The sequence below is a fragment of the Pundamilia nyererei genome, unplaced genomic scaffold (genome assembly GCF_000239375.1).
Source record: "Pundamilia nyererei isolate P.nyererei 1_Seehausen unplaced genomic scaffold, PunNye1.0 scaffold00047, whole genome shotgun sequence".
NCBI lineage: Eukaryota > Metazoa > Chordata > Actinopteri > Cichliformes > Cichlidae > Pundamilia > Pundamilia nyererei.
Genome location: NW_005187448.1, coordinates 3,138,960 through 3,159,352, shown reverse-complemented (window position 1 = coordinate 3,159,352; position 20,393 = coordinate 3,138,960). Strand labels below are relative to the sequence as shown.

Genomic DNA, 20,393 nt, shown 5'->3' with positions numbered 1-20,393 from the left:
TTATATTATATTATATTATATTATATTATATTTGCTATTGTTTAAGACAAAAAGTAGCAACACGTTTTTGAAATATGGAGGTACTTTGGATCACTGATGAGTCGCTCTGCTGTTTCAGACTTAAATTGAATTCATCACCAGAACAAATTTTCCAAAGATTTTTAACCTTCTATGGGATGTTTTGTTTTTTTCTACCATTTTACAGAATAATTGAATGGATGATTTAGAATTGAAATGATGAAATAATTAGAAGTAATCTTTATTTACTGTCAGTGGTAGGAGATTGTGTTAGGAAGGGTGTGTATTTAGAAAGTGAAGTTAACGAAAAGGCTTAAAGGAGTCATTCTTCTTCCCATGAGCCAAATTATAGGATTTTCTCTAGTCATATAATTCGATTCGAGTTCAAAACAATCGCACAAGAAAAGCAAATTTCCCCACATTGGTTTCTGAGAATGCCAGTGGAAAATGACCAGTTATGGTTTGACTACCCCGTAACAGATTTTATCATATATAATGATATGAACAGAAGGTCTTCAGGTAGGTCTGGGTTTTTCCCTATTTCACCCAGTAATGTTTATTCAGAAAAAATAGATATATTGTATCCCTGGTGAAAAGCTGAATATTTGTTTCTATTACACAATTCAAAGCGTTGAGCTGTGAAAATAAAAGGTTTTTTTTTATGGCACTGTTTGTTTATGACAGCGTACCTTGACCTGGTGACACATTTGGCCATCAACACAACAGCAACAAGATGCGAATGAGCTTCTGCAGAAATGCTTTTTCTCTCAGTGTCTGTGTAGCAGTGCGTCTGTAATCCTTCGTATTTTGACTGAATTCACCAGGGCAGTCTGCAGACAGCGTAGTCTCTGAAACACTGCAAGCCTTCACTGGCCAAGGTTTTTGAATAATGCATTAACTGATAATAATAATGAATATGGAAAAGTAATACAAAGTGATAAAGTACAAAACATGTCCTGATGGATTCTCGTTTAAATTGTTACATTTCACAGCAAACGTGCCAGTCAGATAAATACTACTGTTTTCATTTGCTGATCATGCAGTGCTCCCGTTTAAGGGGGATTTCTCTATGCTGCACATTTTGGGTACCTTTATGAAAATGCAACCAGAAAAGACAATAATACTGTAGCCACGTGATAAAGATTTGCTTGAAAAAGCAAACTCCCATAAAATAATCTGTGTAGAATTGAATAATATGAGCAAGTTTACATGTTAGAAGACAATTTTAAGGGATCTCTTTCTTTAACTTTGTTCCACACTGTAGATCCCCCCGCCTCCCAACTGGGGAAACTCCCATGATATGACACGTCCACTCACATCTAGCCTATATTAGGCATTATCATAGAAATAGGAAGTAAATATTTGGCCTGGCAAACGATTTCAGCCGGACCTGTTGCAGTTTTGTCATCTACGTCAACTTGTGAGGCCAAATAGTGACAGGAGAAACTTAATCATTCTGAGTTACTCTCAGGGGATAAATGCTGGAAAGCTGTTCAGCACACCAGAGGGATGTACGTGCAGCAGGCTCCTGATGTTGAGATAACGCTAGTATAATAATATTGTGTAATCACACAATACAAACATGCACAGTCTTGAAAAAAACAAACCGATTAGTGTTCTTTAATGGAAAAATGTTAAATAAATGACAGAAAATGTAGGCACAGAAAGCAAGGAATTGGCAGGCAGGCACGAGTTTCCACGTCTATCTACAAACTAGTGACATAAGGGGCAGGAACTTGCAGAGACCACTAAAAGCCTGAATTGGTAATCTGACAAATATGCTATGATGCTATTCTTTGATTGACTGCGACAGTTGTTTCTTAAACATCGGTGTTGTATTTTGCAACCCTCTGACTTGGCAGTAATTCAGTTATGTTTGTTAAGCAGCTTAAAGAGGAAAAGGCTAAGATAGTGATGGATTATACACTTAAACTCAAACAAAGTCATTATTAGGGTCTAATCTTTAACCCAACCAGTATAGCAAGTATAGCACGGCAAGGTTCTAGATAACTGAGAGAATAAGAACTTTGTTATAAACTGCTGCTTGACAGTGAAAACTGTCGAACAAACCAGCATTTTGGCTGTGTTTATATACTAACCCAGTATATAAACACAGGGCCAACGCAAGAGGAAAAGACTCAAATAATTCCATTGTCTTTTTCATACTCCTGCATACACCTACATAATTATAGCTCTAGAACCAATTCAGTCAAAACACAAGAAACAAGAGCAGAAAGCCCTGTATTACAGCCTGTAGGGTTTTTCCCTCTGAGCTGTTTTGGGTTCTGTGTTGCCCAAATCTAATGTTACAGCACAACCAGAGGGACTAGGAACACGAAATCACATGTACATTGAAGTTATTTCTGTTATGCTGTTTCTATTTTATAGTAAAAATTCAAATTAAACATGTACATTGTGTCGGCTTCTTTGTGCATTTATTCATCAACCGATTTGCTATCATCTGACTAGTAATATTCAGTCATATTCATGTAGGACTATGTCAAAGTTATAAAGTCCTTTACTGTTATAAACGTCTCTTCATAGATGGTTTCTTGGTGTCAGCATTAACAGGATCCAACATTACATTTACCATACATTTTCCGACCACGAGTGAAGTGGGGAAATCAAACATCATATCTGTAGTTGCAGTCTTCATAAGCATATAAAGACTGGTCACTAAATGATCGTGTCGGGTTAGAGTGAGCTGCTCTCTACTAAAACTCTTAACATGATAAGTTTCTTCTGAACATTAAAACTGGCTGCATTGTTGTGTAACGATGCATGGCACCTAAGTATGTTGGGATTCTGTGACCTGAGGAGTGGCACTTTTGTGGAATAGACTTTTACTGCTGGATCATATTTGGTCTGTAACAGATCAACAGCTTTGAATCTCTTGTTGTGTTCCTTTGGCTGTTTATGACTCATCCTTAGTGGTGCGTGTTGTCCTTATAGGGAAGGAGTGGGTTTTATGGGGTTTGTCAGATTTACGGCAATGTTTACGTGGGTGTTGCATATTAACGTAACGTCCACAAGAATGCCGGGACTTGGAAGAATTTGATTCCTGGAACAGGTAACAAGTCAATTCTGTTAGTTTTACGGATAAGCTTTTAGATTACAACCATGTTTAAACTGGGTTTTATTACTGTGTTTTGCTACATTGCTGTGTTTTTGTGTTTACAAAATGTCTGCACACAGACAGACTTCTACATTTGCCTTTGTGATTGTGCCAGATACGGTTTTTAACATGCTGGCATTTTTAAAGATAACGATCTGAAAAGCTGTTTATATTTGACAAAGCTTTTGATAGCATGGTGAAAAGTGCCACAACACTGAGATGATGCATTTTTTACATTTTCAGTAAAAGATAAATGTGAGACTGTAACATAATAAAAATTGACGTTTTTTTTTTTTATATTAAAGAGGCTCTTGAAGCAGTGCACTTTGTCAAAAGTTTGCTATTCAAAATGCAAAAACATACATGTGAGTATGTAACACTGCAAACACAATCCAATACACACGTGCACACTCACTAATCTCTGCAGCTGTGGAGTGATAGTTGCTGGATTTGAGGAATTCTGGCTCGCTCGGTGGAAACGCCGTTACGCAATGCTTTGTTTTGTCAGTTAAGATACAAAAGTTTAAAAAAAAGTTGCTCAATGTTACAAAACAGAAATCGTGACTCGGTTTCACACCGCCTTAAAAAGCATATCATTTCTGTTGGAGAGGTCCTACAACAGGTGCCTCATGTTTCCACCAACTTACATTAATAATGAATCAGGAAATCCTTTTCAACTTACATAATTACAGTATTACTGTCAAAAGATATGCAAGGCTTTGTATTACAGTGAAAATCAAACGGCTCATCAACATGCCAGTCGGAAAGTTTAACTTATGGTCAACTGTCTGACTTTCATGTTAGCTTTAGAAAAACAAGCGTGCGGTTAGACTGTAGTTGGTTGATCCCAGCAGGATCATTTAAAAACATTTGTATCTCCGCAGCTGTGCAAACTGTTTATGAACAGCGTATGTGCATGTTTGCTACTGGCGCAGTTGAGCTCTGATATCTGTTGCAGATATTACAAATTAATTAAAAAGAATCAATTTGTTGCTTTGTTATGCTATTCAGTGGATCCTTAGTATGACCAACCAATACTGGCCTATCACAGAGATTCACAGTTACTGTTGTTTTGCTTATGTGCTGTCTGGTATGCAGCGAAGGGCGACTAGTGATAGGTAGGAAATAAAATATGGTGTCAACAGAGCAGCTCAGAGTTTTTTTTCTCATTGTTTAAATGTGCTCAGGCCTGCTTTCAGCACATGTTGCAGAGTTGGCTGAACAGATGGTTGTTAGGGCTAAAGGGGTATCACAGCAATGGCTGGCTTGTTTCTAAAAACACGAACAGTGTTACATACTGCATGTGTGTGTATGTATGTATAGAGATGAAAATCATATTGGGTGATAAATTTAAAAAACCTAACCTTTTCTCCATAAAGAGTGACGCTGACCTAAAAATTCCAGCTCTTGTCTCTTTGACAAACATTCAGATAATTTTGATCTGTATTCTCTTTCTCCCTCTGGACCCATAAAGCAGTGGTTAACACATTAGCCTAACAAGGAAAAGCTCTCTAGTCTGATCCCAGAGGAGGCACAGCTCCCTTGGTTGTGTCAGGATGGACATCTAGAGTAAAAAAATCAAATCAAACACTACAGACTGTAGCGTCTCCTGGTGAATGAAGGAGCACCTCAATGTTGATATGCTGTTAAATCAGAAAGATGCGCTGTTTAGTTCCACTGTGTTTAAAAAAAAAAAAGTCATGGGAAAGGTTAGAAACATGTAATTTCTTTTTACTCCCTAGCCCTGCGTGATCATGGCCCAGTGGATCCACATGACCCAGATATTGCAGCATCTGTCTTATGAGACAGTCAGCAGCCTCTATCCACCAAACACCTTCCCGATTGAAGTCAGGCATTACATATCTGAATGGATAGAGAACCAACGATGGTATGATGCACACACATACTGTACATGTACATGCTTGTATAGTTTATATATACACATTATGCATGTTTATTCTTAATAAATATTGCATGTGTTTATTCATAAGGGACTGTGTGTGTGTGTGTGTGTGCTCTCACAGGGAGGACTTTTCACAGGAAAAGGTAGAGCAAGAGAGTCAAGCTCAAATTCTGTTGGACCAGGGTATCAGCATGATGCAATCCGTTGCTCAGCAGAATGCCAATGTTGTCGAGAAGATGAAGCTGATGCAGATGAGCAGGCAAATGGTAATAAAGCCAAAGAAACTATCAGTTTTTAAAAAAAGAAAGTGACATTTTATTTGAGTTTATGGGCTTTACCATCACCCATAAAATTTCACCTTTGCAGAAATTCCTGTTTAGATTTTTCAACCTTCTGCAGCATTTGTTGTTTGGACTTCAAACTTCTGAAGAATGCAAAAACCTTGGTAGACTTTATGACAACTTTAGAAACTTCCTTAAAGCTGCTACAAGATACATGTTAGGAATGCATTGTCTTTGATATCATTTGCATTCATTATTGCATTGCATACTTATAATTAGTGGTATTATTTGCTTATTTTACAGGAACTGTTTCACCAGCAGCCACTGAAGTTTGCACTGATGGTCAGAGACCTCCTCAGGCAGGAGAGGGCTCTGATAAATGGAGTAAGTCCCTTTTATGTTAAGTCTAACTAAAGTTTTTTTCCAAAGGCAAACGTATTTATCCCTCAAGTTTTTCCACGTCCTCACCTCAATTCTGCCTATTTTGGCGATCTCTCGTTTTCGTCCTTATGTTGATACTGTGATTATTATTTCTTATTATTCAGACGTGTTGTTATATTTCCAGGGTGGTTACATTTTAGGGTTTCATAGGGGTTTTTGATTACAACGTACCCACTGCATAGATTTCCTGCTGAAACGTAAATCCCCAGTAGTAGCAACAGTTCAAATCCTTGATATTAAAGCATCTTTGAGTCTGTCAATAGGAACAGTGTTATTGCAGGTGTGGCAAGTTGGTGAGGTGGAAATGGGGGGAGGAAGCCGAGAGCACAGATTTAAGTGGAGGCTGATTGGCTCTGATTGAACTAGAGTAACTATTTCATTATTGAGATTGACAGTGTGGGAAAGTGGTAGTGAGAGCGAGCGGTTTTAAGAACAGAAAAACAGCCTAACACCCACGAAAGCAGATAGGTGTCTGATTACAGATCTTCCTTAATGAACTTCATATCTGTTAGGTAGAGGAATTATCTACCAGAAGAGGCGTTGGTTTTATGCAATGAGTGGCAATAAAATTTGTGTAGTTATTTAAAAAACAACATTGTTTTCTTTATATAAAAGAAAATGAGTCATGAGTCATAATTCATGCCCACAAGACATCATTGTTTCAAGTTTACTTCTACCCTTATAAAAATACACTGGTGATAGCTGGCAGTCACAAGCCACGAGGTTATATCTCAGGGGGAACCAGGTGAAGCTGATGTGTTTACCAGATACAGTTTATGTTTAATTGTGTAAACTATTGTGTAAAAAAAACCCCCAAAAGCAAAAAAGGTCAAGCTGTGGTGCTTTGCAAGTCCATTTAATGTTTTTTCTGTTTATAGACCTCCCCTGCACAGTACCCAGCGTACCCGACGAACGATATGTCCAAGCAGGACGTGGACCAACTGGTCCTGAAGGTGCTCGAAGTCCAGGAGATCCGAAAAAAGATGCACCAGATACAAGAGGAGCTTAACTGGGAGAGGCAAAACTTTGAGAGTGCACACTCACAGGGTAAACGCATGTTTTCCTTTAGCAGTACATGAATGATTAAATACCGTAAGCAGTCAGAGCGCAGTAATAACTGCCAAAAGACTTCAACGGCAAAAATACAGCTTACATCAACAGAGTTCCTGTTTTTCAAGGTTAAATCATAATCTCTTTTTATTGTCTGCTTCCTTTTCTTCTGAGTCTGTTCAGCTATTTTAATTCCACTTGTTAATTTTTTTGGAGGATTTGTTTTTAAATGCTTGAAAAAGAAAGAGTTTTCATAAAAACTTTATTTAGAAGATCATTCTCTGGCGGCGACATGAATTAAAAAAATCCAGGTGCTGCGAATGGAGCTCTAGCTGGTCTGCTCAGTAGGAAGTGGCAGATGTTATCATTTTTCAAAGCAGAATAAGTAGAGATGGCACAGTTACGTGGATGTTGGCGTTTTTTTGTTTTTTTTTTAGATACCTTAACCCCATTGTCTGGGGATGTTGATATTTATTTTTATCTTTATCTGATTTGATGTGTCAAACCGTTTTTGAGGTCAAGCTTTGTCTAATTATATACAAGACTTAATGTAGTAAGATCAAATGTGAAGCACTCACTCACTTTTTGAAGACCCAATAAAACTGAATGATCAATAGAGGAGGTGCTGCCCACTACCAAAGGATTTCTACGTGGTGCTTTTTGTTTAATGTTGGTCATTAAACAGTACTTGCATGATGTTCTCAAAGAAGTATGGTTAGATATCATTTTTTATATGCATTTAATTGTTCAAGCAGTGAAGCTGTTGGAACCACAAGGTTGTTTTGTTTGTAGGGCTGCAGCTACTGATTAATCAGAATCAGAATACTAATCCCTAAGGAAATGATCTGTTCTATATTTCTGATAAGAAAGCTATGAAAACAGACGAACAGTCTAAAGTACGAAGTAAAGGACAAAGAAAAAAGTCAGAAAAAGTTGGAGCAAATGAAACAGGCTGCATGCTATTTTAGTAATAGTTACTTTGGTAATAGAGTAATCTATCAATTATTCATTTTATTACTCAAGTAACTGGATAAAAATACTTTTGTCTTAATAATGACTGATAATAAACATTCAAAAGAGAAAAAACAAGAGTTTTTCAGAATGAATGAACACATATATGCAGTTAAACCCTTTGATTGTACTCATGTGCCGTATTGAAATTACACTTTTTAAAGAAAGCATTATGCAAACGTTTTTTTCAAACGCGTACATCCAAACTTGAATAAGTGGGGTGTTGAGTGGGGTTACAATGTGGCTTTTTCACTTAGGCATAATTCAAACATTAGACATTAGGTGCGCCCCACTTTTTGCAGTGTGATAGTTACGATAGGCTCCAACCCTCTGTGACCCTTTTTAAGGTCTCCAACATAAAAGTCAGTCTGTCAAAAGAAACTCACCTTTAGGTTGTGCAATCTTTTCTTTGCCAGAAAGCTTGTTTCTGAGGGGAAAAAAACGTTTTCTACGTACAGCACAGGAATTCCATTTTATTATTTATCTTAAAGCAAAGCAGCATTTCCCAACAATGCAGGAAAGACTCGACATGTCATGTTGCTTCTTGTTTTAACAGGGTCGTTCCAGCAGAATGGACTTGATTCTGCAAATGCAGAAATCAAGAAACTTCAGACTCACATCCAACAGCTGGAGTACAATATACAAGCAATGGCCACGGTGAGCCAAGGGCTTATGTTACCGTCATCAACATTACTGGCATCCTCGAGAGAAGTTACACTTAATGTCTTTAGAAATTTTCAGATTATTAACACCAAAGAACAAGACGAGATCTTCATCCCGTTTAATTAAACCTGTTTGATTTTGTTGGTAGTTAATAGATAAACAGTTATTACTTGATTACTTGTTTTCAGTTAATAATCAAATTGCAATGTGTTTGGATTCTGGCTTTTGTAGAAACGTTCACAGCTGCTGAAGGAGTCTATGGAGCTGCTGGGCATCTGCCAGAAACGATTTCTTAACAGGCTGACCGAGTGGAGTTGGGAGCAGCGCAAAGCAGCCATAGGATTTCCTTTTGATGACAACCTCAGCCCCCTGCAGACCTGGTGAGCTGCACACCACTCCACTGTTTGTACTCACAGCCTTTGTGGTATTGGTTTATGCCGTCCTGGTTAAAACCCACAATTCAGTGTCTTTGACACACTTGTTTTTATGTTCCAAGTTTAACACTAGAAAGAGGGCACCTTTATGCACACAATCCAGTAACATACCGCACTCTCGTTTAAGAGATGGATTTTTGAAGTCTGCATATTTTCAGTGATTTTCGGATTTATTTGAAAACTTTATTGATCAGTATCCAGATGTAGCAAAGTCGGCCTGGCAGTTGGTTTGATCTGTTGTTTCAGTCTTCATTTTGCTCAAATATGAATTATTAGAACTTTTAGATGGATTGCAGTTGGATGAATTTGGTGATCTCCAATCTACCATTAGAGTCAAGTCCTTTTTTATATCCCTCCTCAGGATCAACTGTAATCACTTTCTTGAATACTTTTTACCACCACTCACTGGACACTCCAATGACTCCATCAGATTTCAGCTTATTTAACACAGACAAAAAATCTCTGATGGCGAATGACTGTATGAATTATAAATGTATAAATTGGTCAGTTATTAAACAAATATTTTGCATTTTTTACCAGCTTGGATGTTTGTTTTTGCTTTCTTTCTATACTTTCTCTGTTAGGGCTGAGCAGCTTCTTGGGATGAATGGAAACCTGAGACAAGAGCTGATGCTGACTGGGGAACTGACCTCGGAGCTCCAGGAAGGGCTGTCACAACTTGTGCAGGTTTTGATTGAAAGGTAGCACAGTCCCATTGTTTCCTTTCTTGTCTCACAAACAGCAGTGTAAAGGAATCACTTTATTACCTTTTTTTTTAAAAGAAGAAGACAGTTTTCTAACTCTGTAACCCTTTCAGCTCTCTTATAGTGGACAAGCAGCCCCCACAGGTGATAAAGACACAGTCAAAGTTCTCCACAACTGTGCGATATCTGCTGGGAGAGAAGGTAGCTCCTGGGAAGCCTGTGTTGGTGAAGGCACAGATCATTAATGAAATACAGGCCAGGAACCTGGCAAATGTACATGGGTGAGTCGTGTGTTTCTGGGCTGGAATCTGAAATCCCCTCACACTTTGACAGAATATCCTCGCTGTGGCAAATTGTGAGGGAAGAAATAAAAACTGTGACCAAGCTCCATCGCTGGGTCTCTCTGCTCTCTGTCATGGATGCATAAGAAGCGTTAGGTCTGCGTGTCTGCTTCCCCAAAGGTGCCACACAGAGCAAATAGGCCTCAAAGAACCTGCAGAAAATTGTGCAGAGCAAACAGAGCATGGGACAAGATCTAACATGTACTTGATGTTGCAATCTTCCCCACATCGGAAGTGTGGAAACTATGGGCATGTTTTCTTATTCTTTATAGCACAATTGGCAGGAAACATTCACACCTAACTTTCAAAGCTCTTCTAAAGCTCCTGTTATTTGCTGTGTTGTTATTAAAGTTTAAATGTTATGTTCACAGTTAAATGAAAATCACCAAAATTCTTAAAATAATTATTTCCCACATTATTTTAACACAATAATGTAGATACATAACAGAAATCAGCTGCAACCATTTATTATTTACTTGAAAGGCAAAAGTGTGAGTAAGCCTAACTATACAATTGTAGCGTTTATCTACAGTAACATTAACAACAGAGTCAGCTGTTTGGTTAGATTTATTAGTTAACACTGAACACCTCATATTGTCAACAAGCATTTCTGCTGTGTAAATTTGATCTGAGGCTGTGCAGGATGTTTGTTTTTTTAGCATCTTGTAGATTAGCACATAATTAAATCAAATTAACTACAGAGGTTAAAACTTTAAGTGGTTAATATCAAGGTACTGACTGTCCAGTATTTGTATGAGGAAATAACTGACAATAAAATGATGTTACCTGCAGTGATAATGTTGGTGAACTCATCAACAATTCGGCCGTCCTAGAACACAACGCAGCCACCAAGAGCACATGCTCCAACTTCAGAAACATGGTATGTGCGGGTCTACATTTACAGCTCGTATTTGATTGATGTTCAGCATCGTTGGGAAATGCAAACTTTGTTTTTGATTTAACAGTCCATCAAGAAAATCAAGAGAGCAGACAGAAAAGGATCAGAGTCTGTGACAGAGGAGAAATTTGCCCTCCTGTTCTCCTCAGAGATCAACATCACAGGCTGTGAGACTCCGTACAGGATACAGGTTTGACCCTATCCGGCATTCTGACTGTTGTTTAACTGTTCACATTACACAGTTGACTTGAGTTATTTTGCTAACTTATGATCTGTTTTGTTGAATGCATGCTGAGCACACATACGGTGTAGTTACGGTGACTTTAAAGGGGTCGGGTAACGTAACATGTCTGATTACAGGTGATCTCTCAGCCAGTGGTTGTTATTGTTCACGGGAGTCAAGACAACAATGCTGTGGCCACCATCATATGGGACTGTGCATTTTCTGAGCGAGTAAGTGTGAAGTTCTTCTTTTGATTTTTCCTTTTTACATTTAGTATTGCAGCTTGTCTTTTCTGCTGTTACAAGTGTTTGAAAGCTACAACATACAATATGTGCTTCATACTCTCGACTTCACCCCTGAACTGGAATTCAGCAGGGACTGGCGAGGCATTATATCAACTTCCCCTTGCGGTGGAAGAAACACAGAGGCAGCTGTTAGGAGGTGACTGTTGCTTATAAAATGCACAAATGGAGAAGCAGCAGTTAACAGCATATCCTTTATGCCTTCGATGCTTGTTGCCTCCTGGGAACACGAGGCGGGTCTGGGCCCGCGCTGGAGAGTCAGCGCAGTGGCAGGATGGCTGCTGTGTTGCCTGGGATTACTCCTCATCCCCTACCCAACCCCGTTGCTGGTCACGTGCTCTATGATGTTGTATTGTGGACATTTCTGTGCTTTCTGTGCAGAGGAGTTTTTTTGTTTCCTGTTCTCATGCTACCTCCTACAGCCCAGCATGAGTAGAGGTCTCTTTTTTTCCTCTTGTACTTTCCCATTGTAGTGTATATTTCAGTGTTTTTTTCTGTAATGCAACCGTTCTCTGACTTGTATCCCCATGTGATGTCTGTGTTGTGTGTGTAAGGTCAGGGGCGGGGTTCATTCCACTGCAGGGCAACCTGCCACTGCATGTGGCAAATAAAAATTGAACTTGAACTTTAAATAAGAGGTGTGGCAGCAGTCATGTGGAAAAAATATGAGTGTAGTGACACACTTGACCCAATGTCCTGAACTTGGCAAGAGTTGAGTGTCCCTAGAGCCTGTGTGTGGGAAAGTGGAAATTTCATAAAAATAGAACATAAATAAATAGCAGACATTTATCATGAGGGAATAAACGCAGTTCACCAAAATTCTAAAGTCTGCATTTAACATCCATAATAGTGCGTTTATATATTTTCCTTTTTCTCTTTCCATTTTAAATTTGGTTTTACTCGTCCCCTCACAAATTTTAAAAAAATATATGTGTATCAGTGTTTTCGCTTTATCAGCCTTTATGTCACTGCCATCAGGACAGAGTACCCTTTGTGGTGCCGGACCGCGTGCCGTGGAGGATGATGTACAACACTCTCAACAGCAAATTTACATCTGAGGTTGGGACGCAGCACAACCTGGACCAGTACAACCAACACTTCTTGGCACAGAAGGTCTTTGATAAGCCCGACTTTAATGAGGATTTCAGCAACATGATGGTTTCCTGGGCCCAGTTTAATAAGGTACGCATGTGTTTCTATTTGCTGGCACAGGTCACTTTGACCTACAAATCTTACGGTGCCTTTCAACATTACAGGAGGTTCTCCCAGGTCGACCGTTTACCTTCTGGCAGTGGTTTGAGGGAGTAATGGAGCTGACCAAGAAACACCTGAAGACCTACTGGAGCGAAGGGTAGGAAGATTCTGCTGCTGTTTCACCAGTGAATGTCAATAGCCTGTGATAAAAAAAGCTTACAGTGTTTTGCTCCAACAGGCTGATATTTGGTTTTATTGGGAAGCAGCATCTCCACCTGATTCTCAAAGACAGGCCCAATGGAACATTCCTGCTTCGATTTAGTGACTCGGAAATTGGAGGCATCACCATCGCTTATGTGTCTGCTACTGAAAGTAAGTGTTGACAGACCACCGGTTAATGTTCAATGTTATCTCAGCACCTAAAGCAATGTTAATCTCTTTGACTAATAATTTCCATCATAGTTTTCGTCAACAACTTGGTTTTTTTTTTCCTAACAAAAATAAGACTATAACTAAATAAAAACTAATGCACGACGACAAAAACTATGATGACACTTTTGTCGATGAATAAAAACATGATGAAAATGTTCCTGAGTCATGGGATCCAATCAGAACTAATTAAGTTGTGTACATAGGCGGGACAAGTTTGGAAGTGATTGAATCGTTAAATCCTTGTGGAGTCAGGTTAGATGCACACGTCTGATCTGCTGCCAAGAAACAGGTGCTCCCTGTTTCTCACGAAAATGTATCAAAATGTTATAAGAGAATAGCAGACATGTGACCACATTTCACATTTAATGTCAGAGAAAATAAGACACTTTGTGGAGCGACTCACAGAAATCACAGTTAGTCTAGGATAACTCCATGATATTTAGTCTAGGAGAACCAGACTGAAAACAATTTAGATGTTTAAATTATGACTAAAACGAAACAACATTTTAGTCAAAAGATTATGAATAAAACGAAAGCAAAATCTGCTGTCAAAATGAACACTGACCTAAAGGATAAAGGCCACTCTTCCGAGGATGCCAGTTTTCAAAGTTTGGACAGAGAAGACAGATGGTTTGAAAGAGGAGTGAAACAGGGGCATCTGTGTTCTCTGTGAACAACCATCAAACAGAGCAGGTGGCTTAAGACACCAACTCTCTGCCACCTACTATGCAGTCTCAAGCTTCACTGATATGTTGCTTTCAGGTGACCTCAATAGTTCACGTGATAGCATAATGCAAGTTCTCACAGTGGTTTCACCTGCTCTTCTATGTTGAGCCTGTCTGCCTCTCATGTAAAAGCAAGAGGTGGTCCACTAGTTTTCCTGATTCCCTTTCATACTGAAGGGTGTTCCTCCCAAAGTGCAAGTGCAAGAAGAACATCTTGCATTCAGGTGACCTCAAAAGGTCACATGATAGGGTGAGGCATTATCTCACAGAGGTTTCACCCAAAATCTCTGTCAGTAATGACCCACGCTTTTACCTTGTGATGGGATTAAAAGTGGGTCAGTGACCTTCGTAAAAGATAACCCCAACTGGGGTTGAAATACCTGAGATTCTCCACCTTTTGGTTGTAGAACTGACCAAGCAACTTGGATAAGAGGTGAAACGTATTCAAGAAACTTAAAGAAGTCAGTCACTTTCTTTCCAAGCTCCTTATGTGCACCTGCTAAAAATCTTTGAGAAGCTTGAATCTCAGTGACTTTGACCTCAAGAAAATCACCTACAGTTTTCAAATTTGTACCAAAGGTGCATCTACTAGGAGGCTGAGGGGTAGCACTGTTGGCAGCCAGTACTTTTGTGTAAAATATTTGCATTTTACACTGCATTTCGACTCGTTTTGCAATTGGCGGTTATAAACATGAAGTGACAGATCAAACTTTTTTTTCCAGATGGGGGACAAAAAATCCAAAACATCCAGCCTTTCACCAAGAGAGATCTTGAGATCCGTGGCCTCGGGGACCGCATCCGCGACATTGACCACATAACGTATCTGTATCCTGACTTTCCTAAACATGACGTTTTCAGAAAATTCTACACAGGTAATGGTTGTCCTGTACAAAGACCATCATATGTTCTCAGTTTAGGAAAAGAAAGTGAAAGTAAAAAACTAACGTCTTTTTTGTGGTTTGAAGCAGAGCCTACGTTGTCCACCAACGAGGGTTACATCCCTGTGTCTCTCCAACTTAAAGTCGGCATGTAAGGATCTATTCATAACAAAATAATACATATAGGGAACATGTCATGTGTATGTGTGTGTATCTTTTTATGTGTGCAGGGATGCCCAACGCCCAACTTCCAGTACACCATCTTCCTTCAACATGTGAGTGTCACTTGTACAGTCTATGGTACAGTATTTCCATACCACCAGCTGAACCCATCATTCACCTCTGCTATTTAAGGAAGAGTCATTTAGCACAGGCAGCAATTCAATGCTACCCAATTATAGTCACAATTATATTTACAATGAAATCTATGAGGTCATCTGTCATGAAAATAAGAAAACACAAACATTTTAGTGTTTAAAGCTAAAAGTTATTGAAGTTTTAGATAGATAGATATGTTTTTTTTATAAAACAGTGCATTTGAAGGTTCATCGATAACAACAATAATTATATTTTAACATTAATGGTAATGAACAATACTGTTAATTTAAGGTAGGTGTGGCATAAATATCACATTAGGTGGTGTAATTAAACATCCTGATTTATGCTTAATGCCATAATGCACTGAAGCTTCAAATCTAGAAAATATACTTCAGTTATGACAGATCATGTTTCATTTCATGTCTCATTTTGTTTTTGTTGTTAATAGTTAGAAAAGATAATGTTGCAGTAGCTGTGCTGTTGGACTGTTTGCCTTTTTTGTTTCGCTATCTTGGACTTTGGTTACACTTCATATTATGTGCTTTTATTTTGTATGTCCAGGGATACCATGCCCTCGCCTCACTCTAGCTTCAATGTGTAAGTGTTGCTTTTATGTATTTCTCTTTTATACTCAACATCCACACCAATTACTTAATTTAAATCTTTCAGTGTTTTTCTTTTAAATAACTGATTGACCCACTGTTTTTTTTTTTTTCTACTGATCTGGACTTTCCTTTTGCTTCACATTGTGTTCTTACCTTTCATTTTACATACATTTGCAGGGAGCCTATAGCCCCAGCACCTATAGTACAAGGGCCTGAAACCTCACAGAGTAGCTTCTCTATGTAAGTATCAAGCCTACACATTTTTTTAATCTCATTTAGAGCAATCTGTTCATATTAACCAGTGATAATGTGATAACTCTATATATTTCACTTCTGTACCACGTACTCCCTGTTTCAACATAAATATCTATAAATTATCAGAAATTATCAGATATTCAGATTCTGGGCACAAAAAATATTGAAATGTGAACAACTTTGTTTGAATATTCTTTATTGCGTCTTGAAAACAGCATATCTACAGGTAACTCGCTGTTGTGTACCACATTTACGATGCTACTTGACAGTCTGTGTAATGTAAATAAAATGTTTTCACATTTTATTTACATTAAACGGTGCCACGGAAATAAACATCTATACATATGCGTGTATTCCTGCTTCACATCGCGGTTCATCTTTCATGGACTCACTACATCACGCATTTATCTGTGAATCTATATCGTGGATTTCTGCGGTCTATACGTATTTTTATTATTTTTTTAAATTTTATTATTTTTGTGGTTTTTAACTATTGCTACTTCTTTCAGGCAACAGTTCCAGTCACCGTTTAACTCATCAGAGTTCTCTGATGAAATAATAGATGGTGCAACAACAGATCCTGGCCTGGAGCCCATGTACGTTTTTTTTTTTGGGTTAATTTCTGTAAGACATCCATTGCAATGGTGACTGATTATTAGACAGTAACATCTTACGCTTGCGCTCTCTTTTTCTAGGCTACCAGATTTGACCTTTTTCGATTAATCTAGAGTCTTCCTGTGGGCTGAGCAAAGAAGAAGCCGGCTAGAGATTGAAGCCAGACTTGTCATGTAACAAACGTGCCACCATTTGAGCAGATTCTCTTCCTTGACTCTCAACATCTAAAGTTTGGACTACGACCAGTGAAGATTTTGAGACAAACTTGATTTGTCTGGGACTCAACATGTTAAGAAAGAGGAGAAAATCAGTTTAAATCCAAAGTAAAACTGAGAACAAACCAGAACAAAAATGCTTTTTTTGCAGCCATCTGTGCCTTTGTGTGCATGTCAACAAGAACTTTGTATGTTTCTTGCCTAGTGGCAGGTCTGTTAATGTCTTTTCTTTTTGCTTTTCTTTTCTCTTCTGTTGTGTGTGTGTGTTTGTGTGTGTGTGTTTCTTTGCTTGTATTTAGGAAAAGATTTGGATTACTGTACAGACTATCGCCTTTTTCCAACAGTGGCCATAAGTGTGACAGTGGGTATAAAAAGGGCAAGGGCACATGACATTGCTGGCCAGTGGACTTTAAGACACCAGGGGATTTTGTTTTATTAGTGTTTGGAGTATATTGCATGTTGGTCTATTTTAGTCATACATTGTATGTAACCCTTTGTGTTTTCACTTTTCTTGCAGTATATTATTCATTCAGTCTCTGCATATAGCGCATGGTAAATACTCATTAAGGAATAAACACCTTTTCTGGCAGTGGTGACTGTGAGACTGTCACAACACTGACAGACTGCGCAAAATGTCAGAAGTTATGAAGCGTGATGGGCAACGTTTATATTAGATCTACTGTATGTCAATTAAAAATTCAATTTTGTGTTTTCTGTTCTATCAAACAATTTCTTGTTTAATGTCAGCTGTTACTTAGTAGTTCTAGTTTTATTGTTTTCAACGAACTTTGTGCCACTGTGCGTGTTTTTTTTAAGTTCTCATTTTGATGGCCCAAGCATACTAAAAAAATACCAAAGAAGAGTCAAAGTAAAAATATATTTTCAAACCGATTTCCCCTTATTTCCCTTTATTTTCAAGCACAACAATAATGTTATTAAGTAAGCAGTTCAGGAAAACAGACAGTTAAATCCATAGACGTTTGGACAATAATAGAATCTTTGTAGTTTTGCCTCTGTACACCACCACGGTGGATTTTTAAATCACATATTCAAGTTGTGATTGAAGTGCAGACTTGTAGCTTCAAATGGAGGGGTGTAACAAAAATATTGCATTAACAGTTCGGGAAAGTACTGACATTTTAGAGGCTTAAAAATAACTAGATAAACTAAAATTTCTGCACTTAACAGGAAGGAAAATCGTGCTGTACTGGGCTGACATCAGGTGGTTGACTTGGCCATTGAAGTATAGCCTATTTTCTTTGCCTTTACAAACTCTTGGGTCGCTTTAGCAGTTTGCTTTGGGTCCCTTTGCAATGTGAAACACTATTTTAAACAGTTTTGCAGCATTTTGGATGAGAGCAGAGGGTTTGCCATGGAATAGTCTATAAAAGTCTGTAATTCCTGATCATTTAATGCAATACTTTTGATAAAGTCTTTGAATTAAAGCTGAAAATCTGCACTTCAATCACATGTTGATTGTCAGGTTTAGAAACCCCTGGGGTGGAGCACAGATGCAAAACTACAAACATTGTGCTGTTGTACAAACGCCCATGGACCTAACGGTAATTCTGACACATTATAGTGTTTTCTCACTTGTCCGAGCTTTAATTTTTTTTTTCAATTTTATTATGGCTGTTTTTATATGCATTGAATGTTAACCCAAACCAGTCATTCCCATAAAAGATGTTTTTACAACAAGTTTAGCACTACCTATCGTCACTGCCAGTGCTGTGCATGTTATCACATAACAGTGTGTGTTGGATGTTGAGAACAGATGTTATATGTATACTTAACCTTTCATATCTTGTGGAGTGACTTTTGTTTATATCACCCTGGGGATACTACTACAATCCTTATAGTCTTTCACTGTGGAGACAAATAAAATTTCACTTTTTCTGTAAATAGTCAAAAACATTTGTTTGAATTTATTTACAAGAAATTGGTCATTTCTCCCTTAAGTCAAGATCCATGAGTTATCACTGCACAGTGGAAAATATTCTTCAGTACAAGCAGCTGCGGACAGATGAATTACAGCTTTCGAGGTACACAATCTCATCTTATTTGTTTATGGAAATGATTCGTTTGGGAGTGAGAAGTGTGTTATTAACTATATGACGATTGCTGCATAAATATAAGAATTGCTTTATTGGTCTATGCTGACTGAAAGCATATATCTAAATCCTGTATTTCTTTTTATTACACTTACTCTAAAAGAAAGGAGACAAAACAGGAGTTGGAAACTTAATAATTTTCAGATTTTCTTTTAAATATAAAAATAAGCAATGGCATTTTGATTGGGAAGGTATCCCTGTTACCACAAAGGCTGTCTATTGAATTAAACCATATTGCTGTATAACATAACCAGCGTCGCTTCCATAATCCATTAGCCAAATGGGAGACATTGCATAGCTAGCGTATTATATTTCCTGTCTGTCCAGTTTCAACAGTCATGAAATTAAAAAAGAAGAACACTATACACTGTACATCACAAAGCTTTTTCCCCCCATTAGAAAACAAGTTCTAGTTTCAACAGGCCATTAAAATGTAATTTCTACTCAACCACTGCCAGGGAAATCACACACACACACACACACACACACACAAAGATTATGTAGAGGAAGCAGAAAGAGAATCAGCTTACATATCTGGTTCAGTGACTGCTCTGGTGTAATTTGTAAAATGCTAACTTATCTCGGTACCTTGTCCCCTTCCCTCCATCCCAGCAGCTGAAGATGTTCCCTCATGACAGAGGAACAGAGTGGCTGCCTGGTGAACAAAGGGAGGAGGTAGGGTGAGTGAAGGAGGTATGGAAGAGAGAGGGGACATCAGGCCAATTCAACTTCAAAGTTCATTCTCTCATGTGTAGACTGTATGAAAATAAAGGTGTACATCCACCGCCCTGTACAAGCACACTAAAGAGTTCAGTCTCTTCCCCCAAAATATCCGAGGGCCTTGTCCAGTGAAGTGATCTCACTCTTTGAGAGCCACCCAGCACAGTTAAGAAAAGAGAAGTCACCAGGTGTTTGCTAACACCAGCAAGAAGCCGTCACACCTCATGCACTCTTTCATTTCTAACCTCAAGCTGATGTAGAACGACCCTTCAGTCATGTCAAACAGCACAGTCCAAAGAGAAAATGCTTGTTCCTGTCAGGTTTGCTCTCTTTGTTTTACCATGGCAGGCACGTGAAGGTAAAAGCAAACCAGTTTTACACACTTGTACATGAATATCTGGTAAGCGCTGCTTTAAAGCTTGGAGAAAAAAATGAACTCAGGAAGTCACCATCCAAAACAAATTCTCAGGAAGCTGTTTTGGGATATGGTGGAGGTTATGTAAACCAGCGGATTTCCCACTGAAATGAAATCATTAAAACAAACAAACAATGGTTAGCATATATGGGTGCAATAATACAATTTAGGGATTTGCAATTATAACTTCACTGAATTTCTGAAAGTTCAAATAATTTCACTGGGTGTTTTTGTTGTTTATTTTAATACAAATATGAATGTGAGTGCGTGTGCTTCACTAGATGAGACACAAACCTGGAACTGCCTGAATCTGACTGGATTCAAATGCATTAATGATCTTCAACTGCCATTAAAAAACAATAGGACCACTCTAAACATGGAATTGATTGAATTGGTGTATTGGACTTTTGTGGTTTTAGCGAGCGCAATAAAAAGGGAGCGTCTTTCTCTAAAAAAAGCTGGCAAAATAGATGAAAAGAAAACTCAAAACACAAACAAAGGAATGATCAGTTAAAACAAACACACA

The 20,393-nt window shown here is 38.3% G+C and overlaps 1 protein-coding gene across 2 annotated transcripts in view; it reads left to right on the top strand.

Annotated features, from left to right (window-relative positions):
* stat6 (signal transducer and activator of transcription 6, interleukin-4 induced) overlaps window positions 1–18,523 on the top strand; it is a 22,890-nt gene extending 4,367 nt beyond the window's left edge. The window contains exons 2-22 of one of the 2 annotated variants that reach the window (XM_005732641.1): window positions 4,876–5,021; window positions 5,158–5,302; window positions 5,621–5,701; window positions 6,637–6,805; window positions 8,376–8,476; window positions 8,714–8,862; window positions 9,501–9,617; window positions 9,734–9,901; window positions 10,754–10,841; window positions 10,927–11,049; window positions 11,220–11,312; window positions 12,363–12,566; window positions 12,641–12,735; window positions 12,817–12,950; window positions 14,458–14,607; window positions 14,704–14,764; window positions 14,844–14,888; window positions 15,493–15,528; window positions 15,714–15,776; window positions 16,301–16,387; window positions 16,487–18,523. In XM_005732641.1, the coding sequence (XP_005732698.1) occupies window positions 4,888–5,021; window positions 5,158–5,302; window positions 5,621–5,701; window positions 6,637–6,805; window positions 8,376–8,476; window positions 8,714–8,862; window positions 9,501–9,617; window positions 9,734–9,901; window positions 10,754–10,841; window positions 10,927–11,049; window positions 11,220–11,312; window positions 12,363–12,566; window positions 12,641–12,735; window positions 12,817–12,950; window positions 14,458–14,607; window positions 14,704–14,764; window positions 14,844–14,888; window positions 15,493–15,528; window positions 15,714–15,776; window positions 16,301–16,387; window positions 16,487–16,514 (2,271 nt within the window). In that variant the 5' untranslated portion in view covers window positions 4,876–4,887 and the 3' untranslated portion in view covers window positions 16,515–18,523. Of the gene's footprint in view, window positions 1–4,875; window positions 5,022–5,157; window positions 5,303–5,620; window positions 5,702–6,636; window positions 6,806–8,375; window positions 8,477–8,713; window positions 8,863–9,500; window positions 9,618–9,733; window positions 9,902–10,753; window positions 10,842–10,926; window positions 11,050–11,219; window positions 11,313–12,362; window positions 12,567–12,640; window positions 12,736–12,816; window positions 12,951–14,457; window positions 14,608–14,700; window positions 14,765–14,843; window positions 14,889–15,492; window positions 15,529–15,713; window positions 15,777–16,300; window positions 16,388–16,486 lie in introns of both variants that reach the window. The other variant, XM_005732640.1, reaches the window with a different exon arrangement.
* Window positions 18,524–20,393: the final 1,870 nt, after the last annotated feature.